Source organism: Eucyclogobius newberryi, unplaced genomic scaffold (genome assembly GCF_026437365.1).
Source record: "Eucyclogobius newberryi isolate DKJ021-1_F unplaced genomic scaffold, fEucNew1.0.hap1 SCAF_3, whole genome shotgun sequence".
Lineage (NCBI taxonomy): Eukaryota > Metazoa > Chordata > Actinopteri > Gobiiformes > Gobiidae > Eucyclogobius > Eucyclogobius newberryi.
In genome coordinates this window covers 6,719,374-6,738,665 of record NW_027315945.1, presented here as the reverse complement: position 1 = coordinate 6,738,665, position 19,292 = coordinate 6,719,374, and the positions used below count along the sequence as shown (strand labels likewise).

Below are 19,292 nucleotides of genomic sequence, written 5' to 3'. Positions count from 1 at the left end.
TTAAAGGGGAAACCCCTTTCTGGCATGGTCTTCTTTCAACAATTTAAATTTGTCTTGCAGATCATTTAGCTTTTTCTCCCTTTGTTTCTTTTTTTCGGAGGCTATGGCTATAATTGTCCTCTCAAGACTGCTTCCCAAAGGATGGGCGGAGAAGTTCACTGGTGAGGGGGCAGAGTGGCCTCTGCGGAAGTCCACTACCATCTCCTTGGTCTTCCTCCTTGATGAGGAGGTGATTCCACCAGTCAACAAAGTCCTGCGCCAGTCCCCTGTACTACGCATTATCATCGTCCGTGATGAGTCCAATGATGCTAGAGTTGTCAAGAGAACTTCTGCAGGACACAGCTGTCCGTGTCGTGCCTGAGGTCTGCAGTGTAATGGGTGAAGAGAAAGGCCGCGAGGACGGTGCCCTGGGGCGCCCACACACTGCAGGTCCGGGTGTCAGTCACACAGTCCCGGGCTCTCACAAACTGGGGTTGGTCTGTGAGGTAGTCCAGGATCCACTCTGCCAGGTCATACCCCACACCAGCCATCTCCAGCTTGTCCCTCAGGAGCAGAAGCTGGATAGTGTTGAAGGCGCTGAATAGATCAAAGAACAGAATCCTCACAGCGCTACCAGGCTTCTCCAAGTGAGAAAGAGAGCGGTGCAGCTTGGAGATGACGGCGTCCTCCACTCCGATGCCAGGCCGGTATGCAAACTGCAGCGGGTCCATGGCTGGGCTCACGGTGGAGCGGAGGTGGTCCAGGACCAGCCGCTCCAGTGTCTTCATCAGATGGTACGTGAGAGCCACCGGCCTGAAGCTGGTCTTCCAGACCTGTGGTACCACCCTCAGCCTCATGTTGAAGACATGCTCCATAACTCCACACAGTTCATCTGCGCGGGACTTAAGGAGCCTGGGGCTGATGCCGTCAATTCTTGCTGCTTTCCTCATTTTAATCCTCTTCAGCTCTCTCCTCACCTATGCTGCTTTGACAGTCAGTGGTTGACAGGAGGACTGTGTGCTGGGGGGATGGGTGAGTCCAGGCGAAGTGGGGAGCTGATGGTCCGGGGCAGAGAAGTGAAGAGGAACAGATGCAGGGCATTGTCCAGCTGTGGAAGAGGGAGCATGCAGCTGTGCAGGGGGAGGGGCGGGTGACCGATCAAATCTCAAGAAGTGAGCATTTAAATCATTCACCCACTGTAGATCCCCCTCTGTCTGGGCAGGGGGGATTTTGAAGCCCGAGGTGGTTTTCAGGCTTCTCCACACTCCCTGAATGTTCTTCTGCTGCAGCTGCTCCTCCATCCTCCTCTTGTAGCCGGCCTCGACCTGCCTGTTCTCCCTCCTCAGCTCCTTCTGCACAGTCCGCTCCTCCTTGTTCCCTGACCTGAAGGCTCTCTTCTTCTCCTTCAGCAGAGCCTTCAGTTCACGGTTAATCCACGGCTTGTTGTTTGGAAAACACCGCACCGTCCGGGAGGGAACAATGTTCTCAAAACAGAAGTTGATGTAGTCCGTGATGCACTCTGTGATGGTGTTGATGTCCTCCCCATGTGGGTCATAAAGCTCAGTCCAGACAGTGGTGCTGGAGCACTCCCTCAGAGCCTCCTCGCTCTCAGCAGACCACATCCTCACCTCACGGACACCACAGGCTGCCTGCGCACGATGGGTTCATACACAGGCCGCAGATGTACAAGGTTGTGGTTCAAGCTGCCTAGGGAAGGAGGGGGGAAGAAGAATAACCTGCTGGGTCTGTAACCTGCAGGAGAGCAGGGCTTCACAAGCATTTTCAGCATTAGCAGAGGGGGCCACATACACAGCAGTCACAATAACATGTGAGAACTCCTGGGGCAGATAATATGGCCTCATGCCAACAGCCAACAGTTCAATGTCTTTTTTACACAGCTGCTATTTCACTGTACAGTGACCAGATTTTCACCACTTCTCGTTCACAAACACAGCCAGGCTGCCTCCTCTCCTCTTACCGCTCTCCTTCTTTCTATCAGCGCGCCGTAGATGAAAGTGGTCCAAAGCAATAATAGAATCTGGCATTTCTGGGGTTAACCACGTCTCTGTGAAAAGCATTACACTGCTCTCCCTGTACTTCTGTTGGGACCGCGTAAGACCCGCCAGCTTCGCCGTCCTGTTCTGGAGCGATCTCACGTTTCCCGTGATGATGGCGGGCAGAACAGGTCTGAAGTATCTCTTCCTTTCCCGGATTTTTCGCCTCGCGCGTCGGCTTCTGCACGTTTTACGTCTAAACAAGTGCAGGGCGGGGGCTAACACACATCGCAACGACAAAAACATGCAATAATCCAACGAAATGAAGTTGAATCAAAGCGGATCCAGTGCATATCTGTGAGCCCCGGACCTTACACGTGAATGTTTGGAAAAGAAAGGGGGCGTTTGTGAATATTAATTCATATTTATCTGTTTAGTCGGTCAATAAATCTTCATAAACCCAAAAAAAATTAAATTAACAAATTAATTTTGATATTTGATTTGAGAATTGTTAAAAGGCGTAATGGACGATTTTTCGCTGATTTGAGAACTCAAGCGGAAGTGCACTCCCCCCGCACACAACAGCCTCGCGACTAGACGTGCGTTTGTTTATTAGCGCGACGGATCGCATCGCATCTCTCGTCTCCCGTAGATTTCCGTCTCTTCTGAGCCAGCTCGAACTGTCTTTCTCTGTCTTAATTTTGTCCCGTACACTGAGGGAACTATATTATGATAGATCCATGCGCTTAGACACGGGGAAACGTGCTGCTCTCCTGGGGACGATGCGTTCTATGATTGATACGTGGCAGGACCACGCCACGAGGAAATGAGACTGTAATTTAGGCCAAAAAATCGTCCATTACGCCTTTAATTGAACATCCTCAACCTAGTTGATGATAAACGTCTATTCTCTACACGTTTCAGTTTCAAAACCAAGTCACTGTATCAGTGTTAAGACCTTGAACTATATTAAAATATATTGGAAATATAACAACATACATACGCAGATGAAGAAAGAAATATTTAATATACAAAAGCTGTATAATTACATAATGGCTATTTGCAGGGGTGTCCACAAGAGAGAAACATTATTTTATAGGTATGTACTGTATATGCATGTACAGTTCGCCAAACTAATGCACAGCAGTATAATAGAAAGTAAACATATTCTCATAAGAGTACAAATAACTTTTCTTCCAAACAGTGCGTAGTTGTCTTCAGAAACAATTGTTCGGACTATTTCTAGTAACTACAATATTACTCAGGTCCAACAAATTAAGAATGTAACAGTAAAAAGTATTGGGTATTTCACCAAAAGTGATTGAGAAGTTAATGAATAGGGCTGCATGATTTTTATAGGGAAAACAAAAATTCAATTATTTTAGGATTCATTTTAAAACTCCTTTATTTACTTTTAAAGCCTTAAACTACTAGACCATTAGCAAGTTTTAAACATTATACTTTAAGGCTACACAATATTGCAAAAATATAGATATCACAATATTAGCTGATGCTCCGGACTAAAAATGCATAATAGAGAAGAAAAAAAACATACCAACTAACAAAATTAACTAACAAACTAACTGGAGTATAAGTCACATTTTGGGGGGAAATGTATTTGATAAAATCCAAGACCAAGAACAAACATTTCATAAATGCAATTTAAAATAACAACAAATTAGACTACATGGTGAATAGGTGTACGTATGCTAACGTAGCACATTCAGCTACATGACGCACAGACAACGAACGTCGTAAGTGACTGGTATGTTAACGTAACATATTAACAGATATTCAGATAAGTCGCACCCCGGCCAAAACTTGAGAAAAGGTGTTAGTTTGTTGGTATGTTTTTTTTCCCCTCTATTATGCATTTTTGGGCTGGTGCGACTTATACTCCGGAGCGACTTATAGTCCGGAAAATACGGGTATGTATTATTTCTATTGTTATTAGCCTTTAAACATACATGCTCCTGAGTACCTTTAGTTTGGCATCTTATGTTTTAGAACTAAAAAAGAAAATATTTGAAGCATTGGGATTTCTGTATAATTTCCAACACTGCAAACTATGTAATTGCCCCTTGGAGCCAGTAGATGGCACCACCACTTTGCAGTTTAATATAAACATTCGAGAAAATATGCTTTTGGTTTACTTCCTGGTCTCAGCACCCAGATTTAGTGATCGTAAGACAGAAAAGCATCGATCAAGTATGATTATTAATGGATTTAAAAACAGCAGAGAAGATTCTCAGAGCCCCGTCAGAGCTACGTTGGTTATGGCAGAGCTGCAAAGAGGACTCTTGTTGACTGTTGGAGGGTTGAGGATTTTCTAACCAGGATTCCTCAAACTAGCACAAATGAAGCTAAATGCCACTCCAGGCATCTTTTTGATGAGGGAACAATGTTAAAACAGGATTAAAACCTCAAAAAAGTAAACTGTGAATAATATGCGAGTGTGACCTTTAAGTGATGATGACCATATTTGTTTTAATATAACTGTAATTATTGTAACAAAAAGTACATTCTAATATTGCAAAAATACTGCTTCTGTCCTACCCCTGCTCCTTCCCTTCTAAAGTAATTTATATTACAGTACTTAAACACTATACCGAATATACTGCAATTGTTTCCAATATTGTGCCGCCCTTTAATAAATTACTGGTTTGTTTCCACAGATAATTTCTATTTTGATCCATGTTCCACAGAACGATATATGAAACGACCAAAAAATTTATATAAAATAAATGTATTCTGATTTCATTGTACATAATCTTGCAGCTCCAATGAATTCACCAAATTGTGATGTGACGTTCCGCTTGGTGGCTGAGTGGAACGCACACGTGTGAGCAACCTGCAGCATAAAATCAATCTCTCGGTAGTTTAGTGCAATGTCCTTCCCCAGTCTCAGCCATTTCACACTATATTGCCAAAAATAATCATAGGAAAAAAATATATATATAATTTGAGAAGTGACTTTGAAAAACAATTGTGCATCACAAATCCATCTTGTTTTCCTCAACTGAATAGGTGTAGAGGATATTTTCGATGTCCCTCTGCAGTCTAGGCAGGTGGTGTTGGGGCAGCATACGCAGCCTGTGTTCCAAGTATTTCAGATAAAGGGAAATCCCGTCCTCCTCCTGTTTCTCCTGTGATAGTTGCTCCAGCGTCCTGTTGATTACCGCTATGAGGTTGGCGGCGGTCTCACTAGGTGGCTCCTCCTTCCTGAAGCGTTTCGCCCGGGGCCTCTCGCAAGCTGGGGCTGGAGGGACCTCGGACAGACGGCTGTGGGTGTGTGTGTGCATGGACTCGGACAGGGGCAGACCCGGGGAGTCTAAAGGAGCCGTCTCTGGTGTGGGGCTCTGGGAGCACACCTCCAGCAGTGCGCTGGTCCATGGGGCATCGCTGTGGGCCACCGACTGGCAGTCAATGTCTCCAGCAAAGGATTCCTGCGGGCAAATAACAAAAAGAGGGTTGGTTTCATACAGAATGTTTTGATGCGTTAATATGGAGGACATTAAATAATTATGTCAAGGATGTAAGAGAATTTAGATAAATTATCCTTCCCTTCAATTTCTCCATTTAATATTTCCTCACATGAGCCATGTCAATGTCCTTGGCATACCATTGTCTAATTCTACACTTGAATTTTAAACCTCTCCTCTGGAAGCATAGTGATGGGGCATAAACCCTTAAAAAGGTCACTATGTAGACTCTTGGAATTATGTTGACTTCAAGTCAAGTTTGACTTCAACCCTTTACCTCTGTATCTACCTGCGTTGCACCAATGAAATTTACCCATGTGGGACAATAAAGGAATATCTTATCTTATCTTTCTTGGACAATCTGAAAACACCTACAACTGTTTGGCATCACAAACAAGTGAATCTACACACACATCTGATCTGGTAAGTGCTGATTTTTTCTTCTTTTAGTAAAAAATAAAAACAGGGAGAGAGATTTGCCTTACCAGATTCATGCTTGGAAATGTATAATTTTTTCTTTTTTTTATAGCTCAGGTACATAATTTCCCCCCCGATCATCCTTGAGATGCTTCTACAACTTGATTGGGGTCCACCTGTAAATTTAATTGATTGGACATGATTTGGAAAAACACATATAAGGTCTATATAAGGTCCCACAGTGAACAATGCATGTCAGAGCACAAACCACTCCTCAGTAAATGGCACATGACTGCCTCACTGAGTTTACAAAAAGGCACCTGAAGGACTCTGAGACCATGAGAAACAAAATTCTCTGGTCTGTAGAAACAAAGACTGAACTCTCTGGCTTGAATATGAAGCGTCATGTCTGGAGGAAACCTGGCACCGCCCATCACCTTGTCAATACATTCCTACACTGAAGCACTCTGGTGGCAGCATCATGATATGGGGATGTTTTTCAGTGGCAGGATCAACGAAAAGATGAATGCAGCAGTGTACAGAGACATTTGTAGCCCGCACTTCTTGACACCCTTTTATTTTGATGGCCAATTTCCTGTGTAACCACGATCCTGATTTCCTTTAAGCATCGGGGTCACCAAGGTCACTTCTGTCTCTTCACTGTGGCTGTGAGGTGCTCAGGTTGGCGTTTGGGACAAACCTGCAGATTTGTTGAGACAAACTAAATTCTTTAATCCCAAACTACCCACTCCTCAACAATGAGTTGCTGAGTGTCTTTCTGTGTTTTCTTTTTGTGGTTAGCTATCATCTTAAAGTTGCTAAGTAGTGATGAGCCTCTTTGTTTTCTTGCAGCGCTATCACTCCCATTCAAAAGTTGTTAGCTTCCAGGCTATTATAGCACTGTTTTCTTGCCCTTTGAGAAATAAAAACACAGCATTTACAAATTAAACATTAAATACGATTAAAAGTTTAGTCCAGCTGAATTGTGCATAATTGATTTAATTATCGGAAGCAATATTTTCAATGTTTCACTTGATTTGATTTGCTATGAGCTTCAATTTTGTTTTATTTGTATAGTGTTATTCTTGAATTGCTGCACAACTTTAAGTGATTAATCTGAGCATCTGCATTAGTAATTTGATTTACTAACCCAATACTTTTCTCTAGTGGAGTGATTATACGAAACATGAAAAACTGTACTTGCGATTCTGTGGACTTCCGGGTTATGGCGGCGCATTGAGCTGACGCACCTTCCACCGCCGCTGCAAAAATTGGCTTTAAAATCATCGTTTGACCCAACTAATCCTAAAAAGGAAAAACAAAAGATGAGTAAACAAGGAAGACACAAGTCTGGTAACACTACGGGACCAAAGCAAACGAAGCTGACGGCCCACGATCCCATTGGAAAACAAGCAAACAAAGCTAACGAGGCTAATATGGCTAACAAGCAAACCTAATGCGGAGAAACGCAGTTCTTTGATTTCTTTGCATCGCAAGCGGGACAGAATATGACAAATCATCAATTACTGCTCATAATGTCCGAAATGAGACTCGAAATGCAGCGTGATATGGGGTCTCTCAGAGCGGAAATTATAGTGGCCATTGCTCTGGCAATATCTGCTGCGGTAGCCGCTGAGCTGAAGGCAGTGGGACTAACCGGAGAACGCATGGACGAGCAATGTGTCGAGCAATGTGTTATAGATAATACGGACAATCTGCAGACAGTAAGGGCCGAGATGGTGGCCAGGGTGACAACGCTGGAGTTGGAGAACAATAATATGAAAAATAATAATAATTTGGAGTCCAGATTACGTCGTCCTAACCAGGCTTGTGGGCGAAGAAGAAGGAAAGGATACAGAACGCTTTTTGAAGTCCCTTCCATCACAATCGAAAGAGCACATCACTGGGACAAACCAAGACCAGCAGCTGCAACGAGGCCTGATAATGAGGGGTCTTAATGATCGTGTAAAGGAATGTGTCTTGAAGGCTGCAAGTGTTAAAGGAGACCTCCAGTACAAAGGCAATCGCGTTTTCTTTGCTTCAGATATTCCATACAAGGTACGTCAACAACGGTAAATGTTCAAACACATCTGTGAGGAGCTCAAGAGGAGAAAACTGAGACATGGGTTTTCTTTCCCCGCGACTCTTCTGGCGACTTTAGAAGGTAAAAGACATGTGCTCAGATCACCAGGAGAAGCAGAGGTGCTCCAAAGGAAGATGCAATACACAGAGAACTAAATAACAAGAGAAATGGAGCCACCAACGTGGGGTATGCAAGTTCGGATTGTGGTCACATGGTGATACATTTCTGTTGATTTGAAGAGGCGATGACATGATATATTTGTTTTTTAACATAAGATTTTATGCCCCATGTTGGCTGTCTGCTTTTGTACATACACTCTGTGACTAAATACATCTACTCATCGATGTGACAAATGTGGGAGATTGGATTTGTGGGAATTTGTGGGAATTGTGGGATTTGTGGGTATTTGCAGAATGCAGCGGGGGTGTGGTGAGTTAATGAGGTCAAATATCCAGTTCTTTCTGAGGATTGGTGTAAGGAGTGCCTGGGGAGTTTTTTTTAGGGGACCCTTCTTTAGGATTGGACTTCCCTCCCTTTTGTGTTCTTTTTTCCCCTTTCAGTTGTTTTATATTCCAATGGGTCTTGTGTATGTTTGGTGTTTTCGACCAGAGAAAATAAGAACATTTAAGAGTTATCTGAGTTATATTTTATACTGTAAGATCAATACAATCAACCCAATGGCATCAGAAGTGTTATAGGTAGCATCCTTCAAAGTGAACTGCATACTGAACCCAATCAAAGGAACAAGCATTTGAACACAAATGAAAAAAAAAATATATATATATATAATATATACATACATCCATTTTCTTCCGCTTATCTGGGGCCAGGTCGCGGGGGCAGCAGTCTAAGTAGGGACTCCCAGACCTCCTCCTCCCCAGACACTTCACCCAAATCCTCGAACACGCCAGCCGAGAGACATAGTCCCTCCAGTGTGTCCTGGGTCTTCCCCGGGGCCTCTTCCCGGTGGGACATGCCCGAAACACCTCCCCAGGGAGGCGCCCAGGAAACATCCGGAACCGATGCCAGAGCCACCTCAGCTAGCTCCTCTCGACGTGGAGGAGCAGCGGCTCTACTCCGAGCTCCCCCTGCATGACTGAGCTCCTCACCCTATCTCTAAGGGAGCGCCCAGCCACCCGACGGAGGAAACTCATTTTGACCGCTTGTATCCGCAATCTTGTCCTTTCGGTCACTACCCAAAGCTCAAAACCATAGGTGAGGGTAGGAACATAGATTGAAAAAAGAAAGGAAATGACGTCACCTAAAAGTTCCGGTGACGTCATTTCCGGTGAGTGTGTCGCGTTTTCAGAGCTGTTCGTTCTTAGAGCCTTTTACCGATTAATCCACGAATTATACACACTATTTACGCATCATATACACAAAAGTGAGCGTTTGATTTCTCCGCAAACAATCCGGAGCCTCAAGCCGCTCACTTTTCTGTATTTCGTGGATTAAAAGCCCTCCTCACTCTCTAGCTCCAGCCTGAACTAGCCTAGCGCAGCCTAGCCGCTAGCGTCATGGCTGGATCTACCTTTACCTGTTTGAGCTGTCATATGTCGAGTCAGAACCCTGGCTCCTTCTCTGATGATAGGTGCGTGAAGTGCAGTGTAGTGGTAGTTTTGGAGGCCAGGGTTATGGAGTTAGAAGCGCGGATCCGCTGTTTAGAGGAGCTAAAGTCCAGTTATAGTTCGGTTTTAGCGCGAGGGCTACCGGACCGCGCTCCAGGGCGTAGCATTAGCAGTAGCAGTAAGGCCGAGCTCAGCCCCTCAGCGTCTCCCGTGCAGCCGGGACTAGACCAGGAACAGAATAGGGACCAATTTGTGACAGTTCGGAGGGGACAAGGCGCGAAACGCCGAACCTTAGAGCAGCGTGAACTTCACGTCTATAATAGGTTTTCTCCCCTCAGCGATCACACGCCCGCTGAACACACTAGAAAACTCTTGTAATCGGGAGTTCTATTGTTAGAGACGTGAAGCTGCCAGCTGCTAGCGTTAGGTGTTACCCGGGGGCCAGAATGGGTGACATCGAAGGAAACCTTAGGATCTTAAAGCAGAGTAGGACCCGTTTCCGGCGAGTCGTGATTCACGCAGGCGGTAACGACGCCCGGCAGAGACAATCAGAGGTGCTCAAAGTTCAAGTAGCCGTGGTGTGTGACCTAGCGAAGTCGATGTCAGACACTGTAATATTTTCTGGTCCCCTGCCCAATCGGATCAATGCTGAATTGTACAGCCGTCTCTCAGCATTCAACAGCTGGTTATCTAGATGGTGCCCTCAAAACAACGTTGTCTTTATTGATAACTGGAGTGCGTTTTGGGGAAAGCCCGGGCTCATACGCAGGGATGGCATCCATCCGACTTCGGAGGGTACATCCCTATTAGTTCGGAATTTGACCGATAGTCTTAGTCGTGTTAAGTGACCATCTAGGGATGAGCCCCGGGCGCAGAGCAGCAGTTTAAGACGCTCCTCTGTCGCTGAACTCTCGCCCGTTCTGTTACATGTGAAGTGTTCAGATTCAAGACAGATAGAGACTGTGTGTGTCCCTCGTGTCCCTCGTACAAATAATGCCAAAAAGTCACATCGCAGAAAAAATATTTCAGGCGTCAGACCAAATAACTTAAGGAAAATAACAATCACAAATGACACAAATATACAAATGAATAAACACGTAAAATGTGGACTGCTAAACATCAGAGCAATTTCCTCCAAATCGCTCTTAGTTAATGAATTAATTAGTGACTATAACATAGATCTTCTAGCTCTAACTGAAACGTGGCTTCAACAAGACGATTACGTCAGACTAAATGAGTCCACCCCACCCACCCATGTTAACTTTCAGACTGCCAGGAGCACAGGCTGAGGTGGTGGTGTGGCAGTGATCTCACACTCAAGCCTACTCATGAGCCCTAAAACTAACAATGCATTTCACTCATTTGAAAGCCTTATGCTGTCAATCACATGTCCAAATATGAAAAACCAAAAAGGAGTTTTGTTCATAGTTATCTACCGACCTCCTGGTCCCTAACAGAGTTTTCTGACTTTATATCAAAATTAGTGTTAGCCTGGGATAAAATAGTTATAGCTGGAGACTTTAATATCCATGTGAATGTGAGTGATGACGCTCTCAGTAATGCCTTCAGCGCCTTGTTAGACAGCATTGGTTTCACTCAGAATGTAAATAAACCGACTCACACTCACAAGAACACACGTATGGAATAGAGATTAGCTCATTGTCCTCCCTCAAACCCCTATATTGTCAGATCATTTCCTAATTACCTTTCAGTTTATTCTTAAAGATCATCCAGTCCCACAAAATAAAGTTATAATGAAAAGGACAATATCTGAAAAATCTATCTCAAAATTCAAAGAAATAATAGAGCCAATATTCAGTGACATGTCATGTGATCCTGCTGAGAATAGTTTTAGTCCCAGTATAAGTGATCAATTTGTCGACTTGACCATGAATTCTCTGAAGTCTGCTCTTGACGTTGTAGCGCCGTTAAAACAGAAGGTCATTAGGCCAAAGCGCGCCTCCCCATGGTACAACGAAGAACTGCGTTCACATAAACAAAGAGTTAGAAAGTTAGAGGGATTATTTTGTCGCTCTCACACAGAAGAGCATGGAAAAGTTGCCTGCTGTCCTATAAGCAGGCTCTGCGTAAGGCCCAAACCAGATATTATTCAAATCTAATAGAAGTCAACAAAAGTAACACTAAATTCTTTTTCAGCACTGTAGCTAGGCTAACAAACTGTCACAGTGCAGTAGAGCCCTCAATCCCAGCTACACTCAGCTCTGATGATTTCCTCCTATTTTTTAACAATAAAATAAAAACAATCAGAGATAAATTAGATGAAATTACCCCCGCTATTAGCCCTGAACTAGCCCAAGCTGTAAATCTAACGTCCCATATAAATCCACCTGTAAACTTAGAAAGGTTCACAGCTGTTGATCAAGCAGAGATAACTTCAGCCATTATGTCCTCTAAAAGCTCAACTTGTGTCCTAGACCCCATTCCAAGCAGACTCCTCAAAGACATTCTCCCCCTAATTATAGACCCTATTCTTAATATAATAAATACTTCACTCGAAAGTGGCTATGTTCCACAGTCCTTCAAACATGCAGTCATTAAACCTCTTCTGAAAAAGCCTAATCTAGATCCCGACCTATTGGTAAACTACAGACCTATTTCAAATCTTCCCTTCGTCTCTAAAATCCTTGAAAAAGTTGTAGTAAAACAGCTTTGTCGCCACCTGCAGGACAATAACTTATTTGAAGTTTTCCAGTCAGGGTTCAGAGCCCACCACAGCACTGAAACTGCACTAGTTAAAGTCACAAATGATTTGTTATTAGCCGCTGACGATGGACTGGTCTCAATCCTGGTTCTGTTGGACCTCAGCGCAGCGTTTGACACCATTGACCACAACATTCTACTGCATAGGTTAGAATGTGATTTAGGTGTTGGAGGAACAGCCCTCAGCTGGTTTAAATCCTATTTATCTGATAGGTAAATGTAAACAAGAGCTCCTCACCATGCTCTAAAGTAATTTACGGTGTGCCACAGGGTTCGGTACTCGGTCCAATTCTGTTTACTCTTTATATGCTGCCATTAGGCAACATTATCAGAAAACATGGCATTAACTTCCAGTGCTATGCAGATGACACTCAGCTGTATTTATCAATGAAACCTGATCAGAGCGATCAAGTAGACAGACTTAGTGCTTGTGTGAAGGAGATAAAAACCTGGATGACACTTGACTACCTGCTTCTTAACCCTGAAAAAACCGAGGTCATTGTGCTTGGCCCTAAGCATCTACGAGACGCTCTATCTGAGCAGATAGTCACACTGGACAATGTTAGTGTAGCCTCTAGTTCTACTGTAAGAAATCTTGGAGTCTTATTTGACCGGGAGCTCTCATTTAAAGCTCATATAAATCAAGCTTGTAAAACAGCCTATTTCCATTTGCGCAACATAGCCAAAATCAGAAGAATCCTGCCTAAAAGCGATGCTGAAAAACTTATCCATGCATTTGTAACGACTAGATTAGATTACTGTAACTCCCTGCTTGCAGCGTGTCCTAAAAGCTCCATAAAAAGCTTTCAACTGGTTCAAAATGCAGCAGCAAGATTACTAACAGGAACAAAAAGAAGAGAGCACATTACGCCAGTGCTGAAGTCTCTTCACTGGCTCCCCGTCGAGTTTAGAATCAAATTTAAAATTCTACTCTTGACCTACAAAGCCATAAATGACATGGCCCCATCCTACCTCAAAGATGCTATAGAACCATATCATCCAAACAGAGCTCTTCGCTCTCAGAATGCTGGCTTTCTGGTGGTCCCAAGAGTCTCTAAAAGTACTGTAGGAGGTAGAGCGTTTAGCTACCAAGCTCCTGTGTTATGGAATCAGCTCCCGACCCATGTTAAATATGCTGACACAGTCTCTTCATTTAAGTCCAGGCTTAAAACGTTCCTCTTCGAAATCGCTTATGGTCAGAGTAGTTAGGAACAGAAAGATAAACCCACAGCTTCAGCTACGCTGCCCTAGGAGTAACTATGCTGGGGGAAGTATGACAGCTTGAGCACTATCCTCTTCTTCTGACTACTTATGCTATCAAACAATATTTATTTTTTAATTCCACTTGCAAACTCTTCACCGCCTTCTTTTTCTTTCTCTCACTCCTGAGGACCTGTGGACCCAGATGTCCCTCTCCTGGTGAAGTGGTCCCTGCCCTGTGTGGACGGTCCCTCATCTGCCTGAAGAGTGTGTCCAGCTCGCCTCCGACGGTCCCTCATCTGCCTGAAGAGTGGGTCCAGTTCGCCTCAGTCGGTCCCTCATCTGCCTGAAGAGTGGGTCCAGTCTCCCTCGTGTCCGTCTGTCCGTCTGTGAGAGTCGGATCTCTCCTTCACTCTGGAACTCCTCCAGGTTTCTACTTTTTCCCAAAGAGGTTTTTTGTAGTTTTTCCTGGCCGAGAAGGAGGGTCTAAGGACAGAGGACTCTGGGTCATCGTCCCTCGCCACCACAGACATTGTTGATTCATTCTTCACTATGGCCCTCAGAGGCAACCGTTGTTGTGATTTTGGGCCTTACAAAAATAAATTGAATTGAATTGAATTGCACCGCTGCTCGGCCCGTAGGCCGACACAACAGTGAGAGACCTGTCCCCCACCAGAAGGAAAAGGGACGCGACCCTCTCGTCCACCGGGGTGAACTCTCCCCGCGGGCAACACCAGAGAAGTGGAGCGTCCAGCCCCTCTCGAGGAGATGGGTTCCAGAGCCCAAACTGTGCGTGGAGGTGAGGCCGACTATATCTAGTTGATACCGCTCAACCTCCTGCACAAGCTCAGGCTCTTTTCCCCCCAGCGAGGTGACGTCCCATGTTCCCAGAGTTAGTCTCTGTGTCCGGAGATCTGGTCGTCGGGGCCCCTGCCATCGACTGCCGCCCAGATCACACTGCACCGGCCCCCTACGGATCCTCCTGCCGGTGGTGGGCCCACGGGAGGACGGCCCCACGTCGCTCGTTCGGGGGGCCGTCGGGCCCCATGGGGAAAGCCCACTAGGCGCAAATAACCCTGATGATCTTGACTATGAGGCTGCCTCTGTCCAATGGATGAAAAGGCCAAGAAGAGTTTATGTATCCAAATGATTTCAGCATTATACTGCCATTAGCTAAAATTTTACACATTTTCATCATCGTGTATTATACAGTGCCCATTGGTAATACATTTAAATTACTATGTCTTTGTGTTTATTTATCATTTCCATGATCCCATTAAGTTTTGGGAAGCCAATATTCAAATTTCTTAATGGTGAATAGACCTATACACCTTGTAATAGTATGTTTAGGGTGTGTGTACCTTTGGAAATAATTAATGTTCGTTAAACCATCCTTGGGAGGAAAATGCAATCCCATATGAGGCATATTTACCATCCCTTTAAAAAATCCTGGGGAGAGCACTGAAAGACAACTATTATATTATTGCAAGAAACACACTTGCGACGCAGACTTTAAACTCTGGGCTCAAGTATCAGTCCCAACTGTGGTCCGAGCTTTCACGAAGACCAGAATCATCACCGAAGTGCCGGGTTATATCGACACTGACTCGAATAAAGGCGAGATGGATCCGGGGATGCGGGATGTACGGCCTCCAACCCAACTGTTAAACTCAGACACTGAAAATTAAGAATTTGAGGGATTTGTGGATGAGGAATGAACTGAAAAGGTGAGTATTGTGTTGTATTTTATGTGTTATAACAGAGCAAGTCTGAGAGTAGTTGTCAATACGCTCACATGTCTTTCAGTGGTATCAGACTGTGTTTGAATGAGTTGAACGTGTTTAATTAAGCTCAACTGACTGACTTATCCGTCGGTTTTGTTTCCCTTAATGCGCTTTATAGTCCGGTGCGCTTTATATATGAACAGTTATCCAAAATAGACAATTAATTGACAATGCGCTTTGTAATTCAGTGTGCCTTTTCGTGCAGAAAATACTACATGTTAGTTCACTTTTGCTTTTTAAATGTTTTCTATACATTTTAACAAATTATCAATTAGTGTTGACATACTACCAGGTCAGTTCAAACAATAATGTTATACTGCATATGTATGGTAAATTGTCGTATTGTCGGCAATTTTCCATGCATACTCTTTTCATTCTAAAAGTAGAGATGAAAAATATTCTAGTAGTAAGTCCTTCAAATCATTTGTTAGTTTTGTATCAATACATTTTCCTAAGAATTGAAAGACATAAAACAAGATAAGTCATGTAAAAATTAATAAAGATCAAATGGCAATCTTGATTTCTTTTGTATGTGTCTGTGTGTCTGTATGTCTGTATGTGTCTGTGTGTCTGTATGTCTCTAAGATAAGATAAGATAAGATAAGATATTCCTTTATTGTCCCACATGGGGAAATTTCATTGGTGCAACGCAGGTAGATACAGAGGCAGATACAGAAGAACAGATCACTTATAGGAAGTCTGAAAAACACTTTCAGTAGAAGATCTCCTATAAATAAATAAAAACTCCCATAGACAAATAAATAAATAAATAAATACCATTGCATGTGATCCCGACAGTAATTGCACATGAATATGTGTCACGACAGCACATAGATTGCACATGAATTTCACAGTAATTGCACATGAATTCCAACAGCAATTGCACATATGACAGAATTGCACATCAGTATTAAGTTAGGTCAGTATTGCGACGGGATAACGTGGCGATCTCCGGGTAAGACGACAGTTCTCTGCAGTTTCATGAGTTCCTCCTTTGTGGAAACGCGGTACGGCGCCGGCCGGGGGGCGGGGCCGGAGCCGGGGGCGGGGGCGGAGCCAAAACACATCGCAACGACACGACGAAAACACTCAATCCAGCCGAATAAAGTCAAAACAAGTTAATTTAAAGCGATTCCAGTGCGTGTCCCGATCGTTCGTGAAGTTCCTCTTTCATATAAACGTGTATATAAACGTGTACCGACGACACGCCGTACTTTAGCGCGGCCGGAGGGCGCGGGGGGGAGGGGCTGGTGGGCTCGCTCGGAGCTAGCTCACGTCACAACAACACAACGAACGCAACGAAAAACGCTCAAATCCAGCCAAAAAAAGTCAAAAACAGTTGAATTAAAAAACTATTCCAGTGCGTGTCCCTATCGTACAGTAAAATAGAAAAAATATACTAACTATATTTACAAAATATAGGAGATAAAGCACAATAAGTGTGAGAAAGAAGAGAGAGCGTTTACACCGGACTGCCAGCTGTACCAGCGCCTTATGATGTGTATGTATCTGTATGTGTCTGTATGTGTCTGTGTGTCTGTATGTGTCTGTGTGTGTGTCTGTGTGTCTGTCTGTGTGTCTGTCTGTGTGTCTGTCTGTGTGTCTGTCTGTGTGTCTGTATGTGCCTGTATGTGTGTCTGTATGTGTGTCTGTATGTGCCTGTGTGTCTGTCTGTGTGTCTGTCTGTATGTGCCTGTGTGTCTGTATGTGTGTCTGTATGTCTGTCTGTCTGTGTGTCTGTGTGTCTGTGTGTCTGTGTGTCTGTATGTCTGTGTGTCTGTGTGTCTGTGTGTCTGTGTGTCTGTGTGTCTGTGTGTCTGTATGTCTGTATGTCTGTATGTGTCTGTATGTCTGTATGTCTGTGTGTCTGTGTGTCTGTCTGTCTGTCTGTCTGTGTGTCTGTGTGTCTGTGTGTCTGTCTGTCTGTGTGTCTGTCTGTCTGTCTGTCTGTGTGTCTGTGTGTCTGTGTGTCTGTATGTCTGTATGTCTGTGTGTCTGTATGTCTGTCTGTGTGTCTGTATGTCTGTCTGTCTGTGTGTCTGTGTGTCTGTATGTCTGTATGTCTGTATGTCTGTGTGTCTGTGTGTCTGTATGTGTCTGTGTGTCTGTCTGTATGTGTCTGTATGTGTCTGTGTGTCTGTCTGTATGTGTCTGTGTGTCTGTATGTCTGTGTGTGTCTGTATGTCTGTCTGTATGTCTGTATGTCTGTATGTCTGTATGTCTGTATGTCTGTATGTCTGTATGTCTGTGTGTCTGTATGTGTCTGTGTGTCTGTCTGTATGTGTCTGTATGTGTCTGTATGTGTCTGTGTGTCTGTCTGTATGTGTCTGTGTGTCTGTATGTCTGTGTGTGTCTGTATGTCTGTCTGTATGTGTCTGTATGTGTCTGTATGTGTCTGTGTGTGTCTGTATGTCTGTCTGTCTGTCTGTCTGTCTGTCTGTCTGTCTGTCTGTCTGTCTGTCTGTCTGTCTGTCTGTCTGTCTGTCTGTCTGTCTGTCTGTCTGTGTGCGTGCGTGTGTGCGTGTGCGTGCGCTCGGTGCCTTGGCCCGCTTCTTGGTCAGAGCTGTTTGCCTCCCTCACAAACACAGAGGATAGTTTTTGGGTCAAAGCAATGTCAAACACATTGCACGGACACAAGTATGTTTGAAAAGAGACAGTAATTGTGACGCTTGCATTTGGACGCGTGGATGTGCAGCACAGATTCACGTCACGCTCAGCAGGTTATCAGGACGTGTCAGCTGTGCACGCGTCTGTCCATTTTGGATTGAAATAGATTGAGAAACATGTACAATGCATATCGTGACATTTAAGAATCGCGATGCATCGTGGCACGAAGCATCGTTACACCTCTAGTATCAATCCTTCATGAATTAAATTGTCTGGCTCTGGGTTATAGTTACAAACCGTACGCATAAATTCTGCTCATGACTGAGCCTGTTACCTTGTCTGAGTACATGGACAAGCTCTCCTTGGTCTTGGTGTGAGGCTCCAGAAAGTGCAGCTTGCTCAGGATCCACTGCTGTCGGGACGTCCTCCCTGTGAGGGGTAGTTTCTGGTATCGGACGTACTGTGTGCGCAGGGACTCCCATCGCCTCTTCATCTCCTTCTCTGTGGAGCACAGGTCAGCCTAGATCATTTTGGCATCTCTGGTTAAACATAATTTGAGCAAGCAAGAGTAACTGTTAGATGTAAGATAGATAAGATAAGCCTTTATGTGTCCCACAATGGGGAAATTCAAGTGTTGCAACACAAAGTAGGTACAGAAGTAAATGTTAATTTCTCTTAATAGAAAAGCTCTTATAAAAAAAGCTCTTATACTCTTACAAAAAAGTAGAAAATAATGATAACATTAGTAACACTCTTACAGCTGTTATATGAATATATTAAGTTTTCATATAATTGGAAGTGACACAGTGAAATTGCGGTACTACCAACAATAAACATTTGCTTCTTAGTAAGACAAAACACAAGAGTATTCTGAATTATGAATAATTAATGTATTATTAACAGTTGATTCAATCCTCAAAGGAATTTCTATGTGTAAACAATGTAAATAAAGTTATACGATTTAACATATGACATGAATGTTGTTTTTAAAAAACAACTTTTGGGTAACTTTAGAAGAGGATGTAATGATGTCCACCTCTAAAATGCAGAGAATGACAATGGTCCATACATCGCGTCGCCAAACGTCTCCTTGAGCAGCACAAACCAAACTGACCTGATGTGTGCAGTTTGAGCTCGATATCTCCCCACAGCTGCGCCTTCACGCTGCGGTTGTTGTAGTTTCTGTCGTTGCTGTCGTATAGCGCGGGCCTCTCGTGCACCATATTCACGAACTGTTCCTCAGTGACATCATTCCACGTCGCCATGATGTTCCCCGCACAGACCCGCACAGACTCACGCGCGCACAAACCAGGGCGAGGGTTGGACCGGCTGAGTTGGACGGGGTCGTGGATGATGGCCGCCGACGCCCGATCCGTGATTTTTTTCCACAAGAGACGTCACTTCCGCCGTCTCCATCCCCGACTGCTGGAGTTTTGGCCAATCAGCAGGATGGGGAT

General features: G+C 44.2%; 1 protein-coding gene and 1 long non-coding RNA gene across 2 annotated transcripts in view; both read right to left on the bottom strand.

Annotated features, from left to right (window-relative positions):
• LOC140373589 (uncharacterized) overlaps window positions 1-19,292 on the bottom strand; it is a 528,683-nt gene that overhangs the window by 296,160 nt on the left and 213,231 nt on the right. The gene's annotated exons all lie outside the window — the stretch shown is intronic.
• Window positions 2,982-19,179, bottom strand: LOC140373586 (uncharacterized). Its single transcript, XM_072460163.1, has 3 exons — window positions 18,950-19,179; window positions 18,170-18,336; window positions 2,982-5,419 (listed from the first exon to the last, which is right to left on the bottom strand). Exons 1-3 carry the CDS (start codon window positions 19,098-19,100, stop codon window positions 4,967-4,969), a joined length of 771 nt encoding a protein of 256 aa, XP_072316264.1. The 5' UTR covers window positions 19,101-19,179; the 3' UTR covers window positions 2,982-4,966.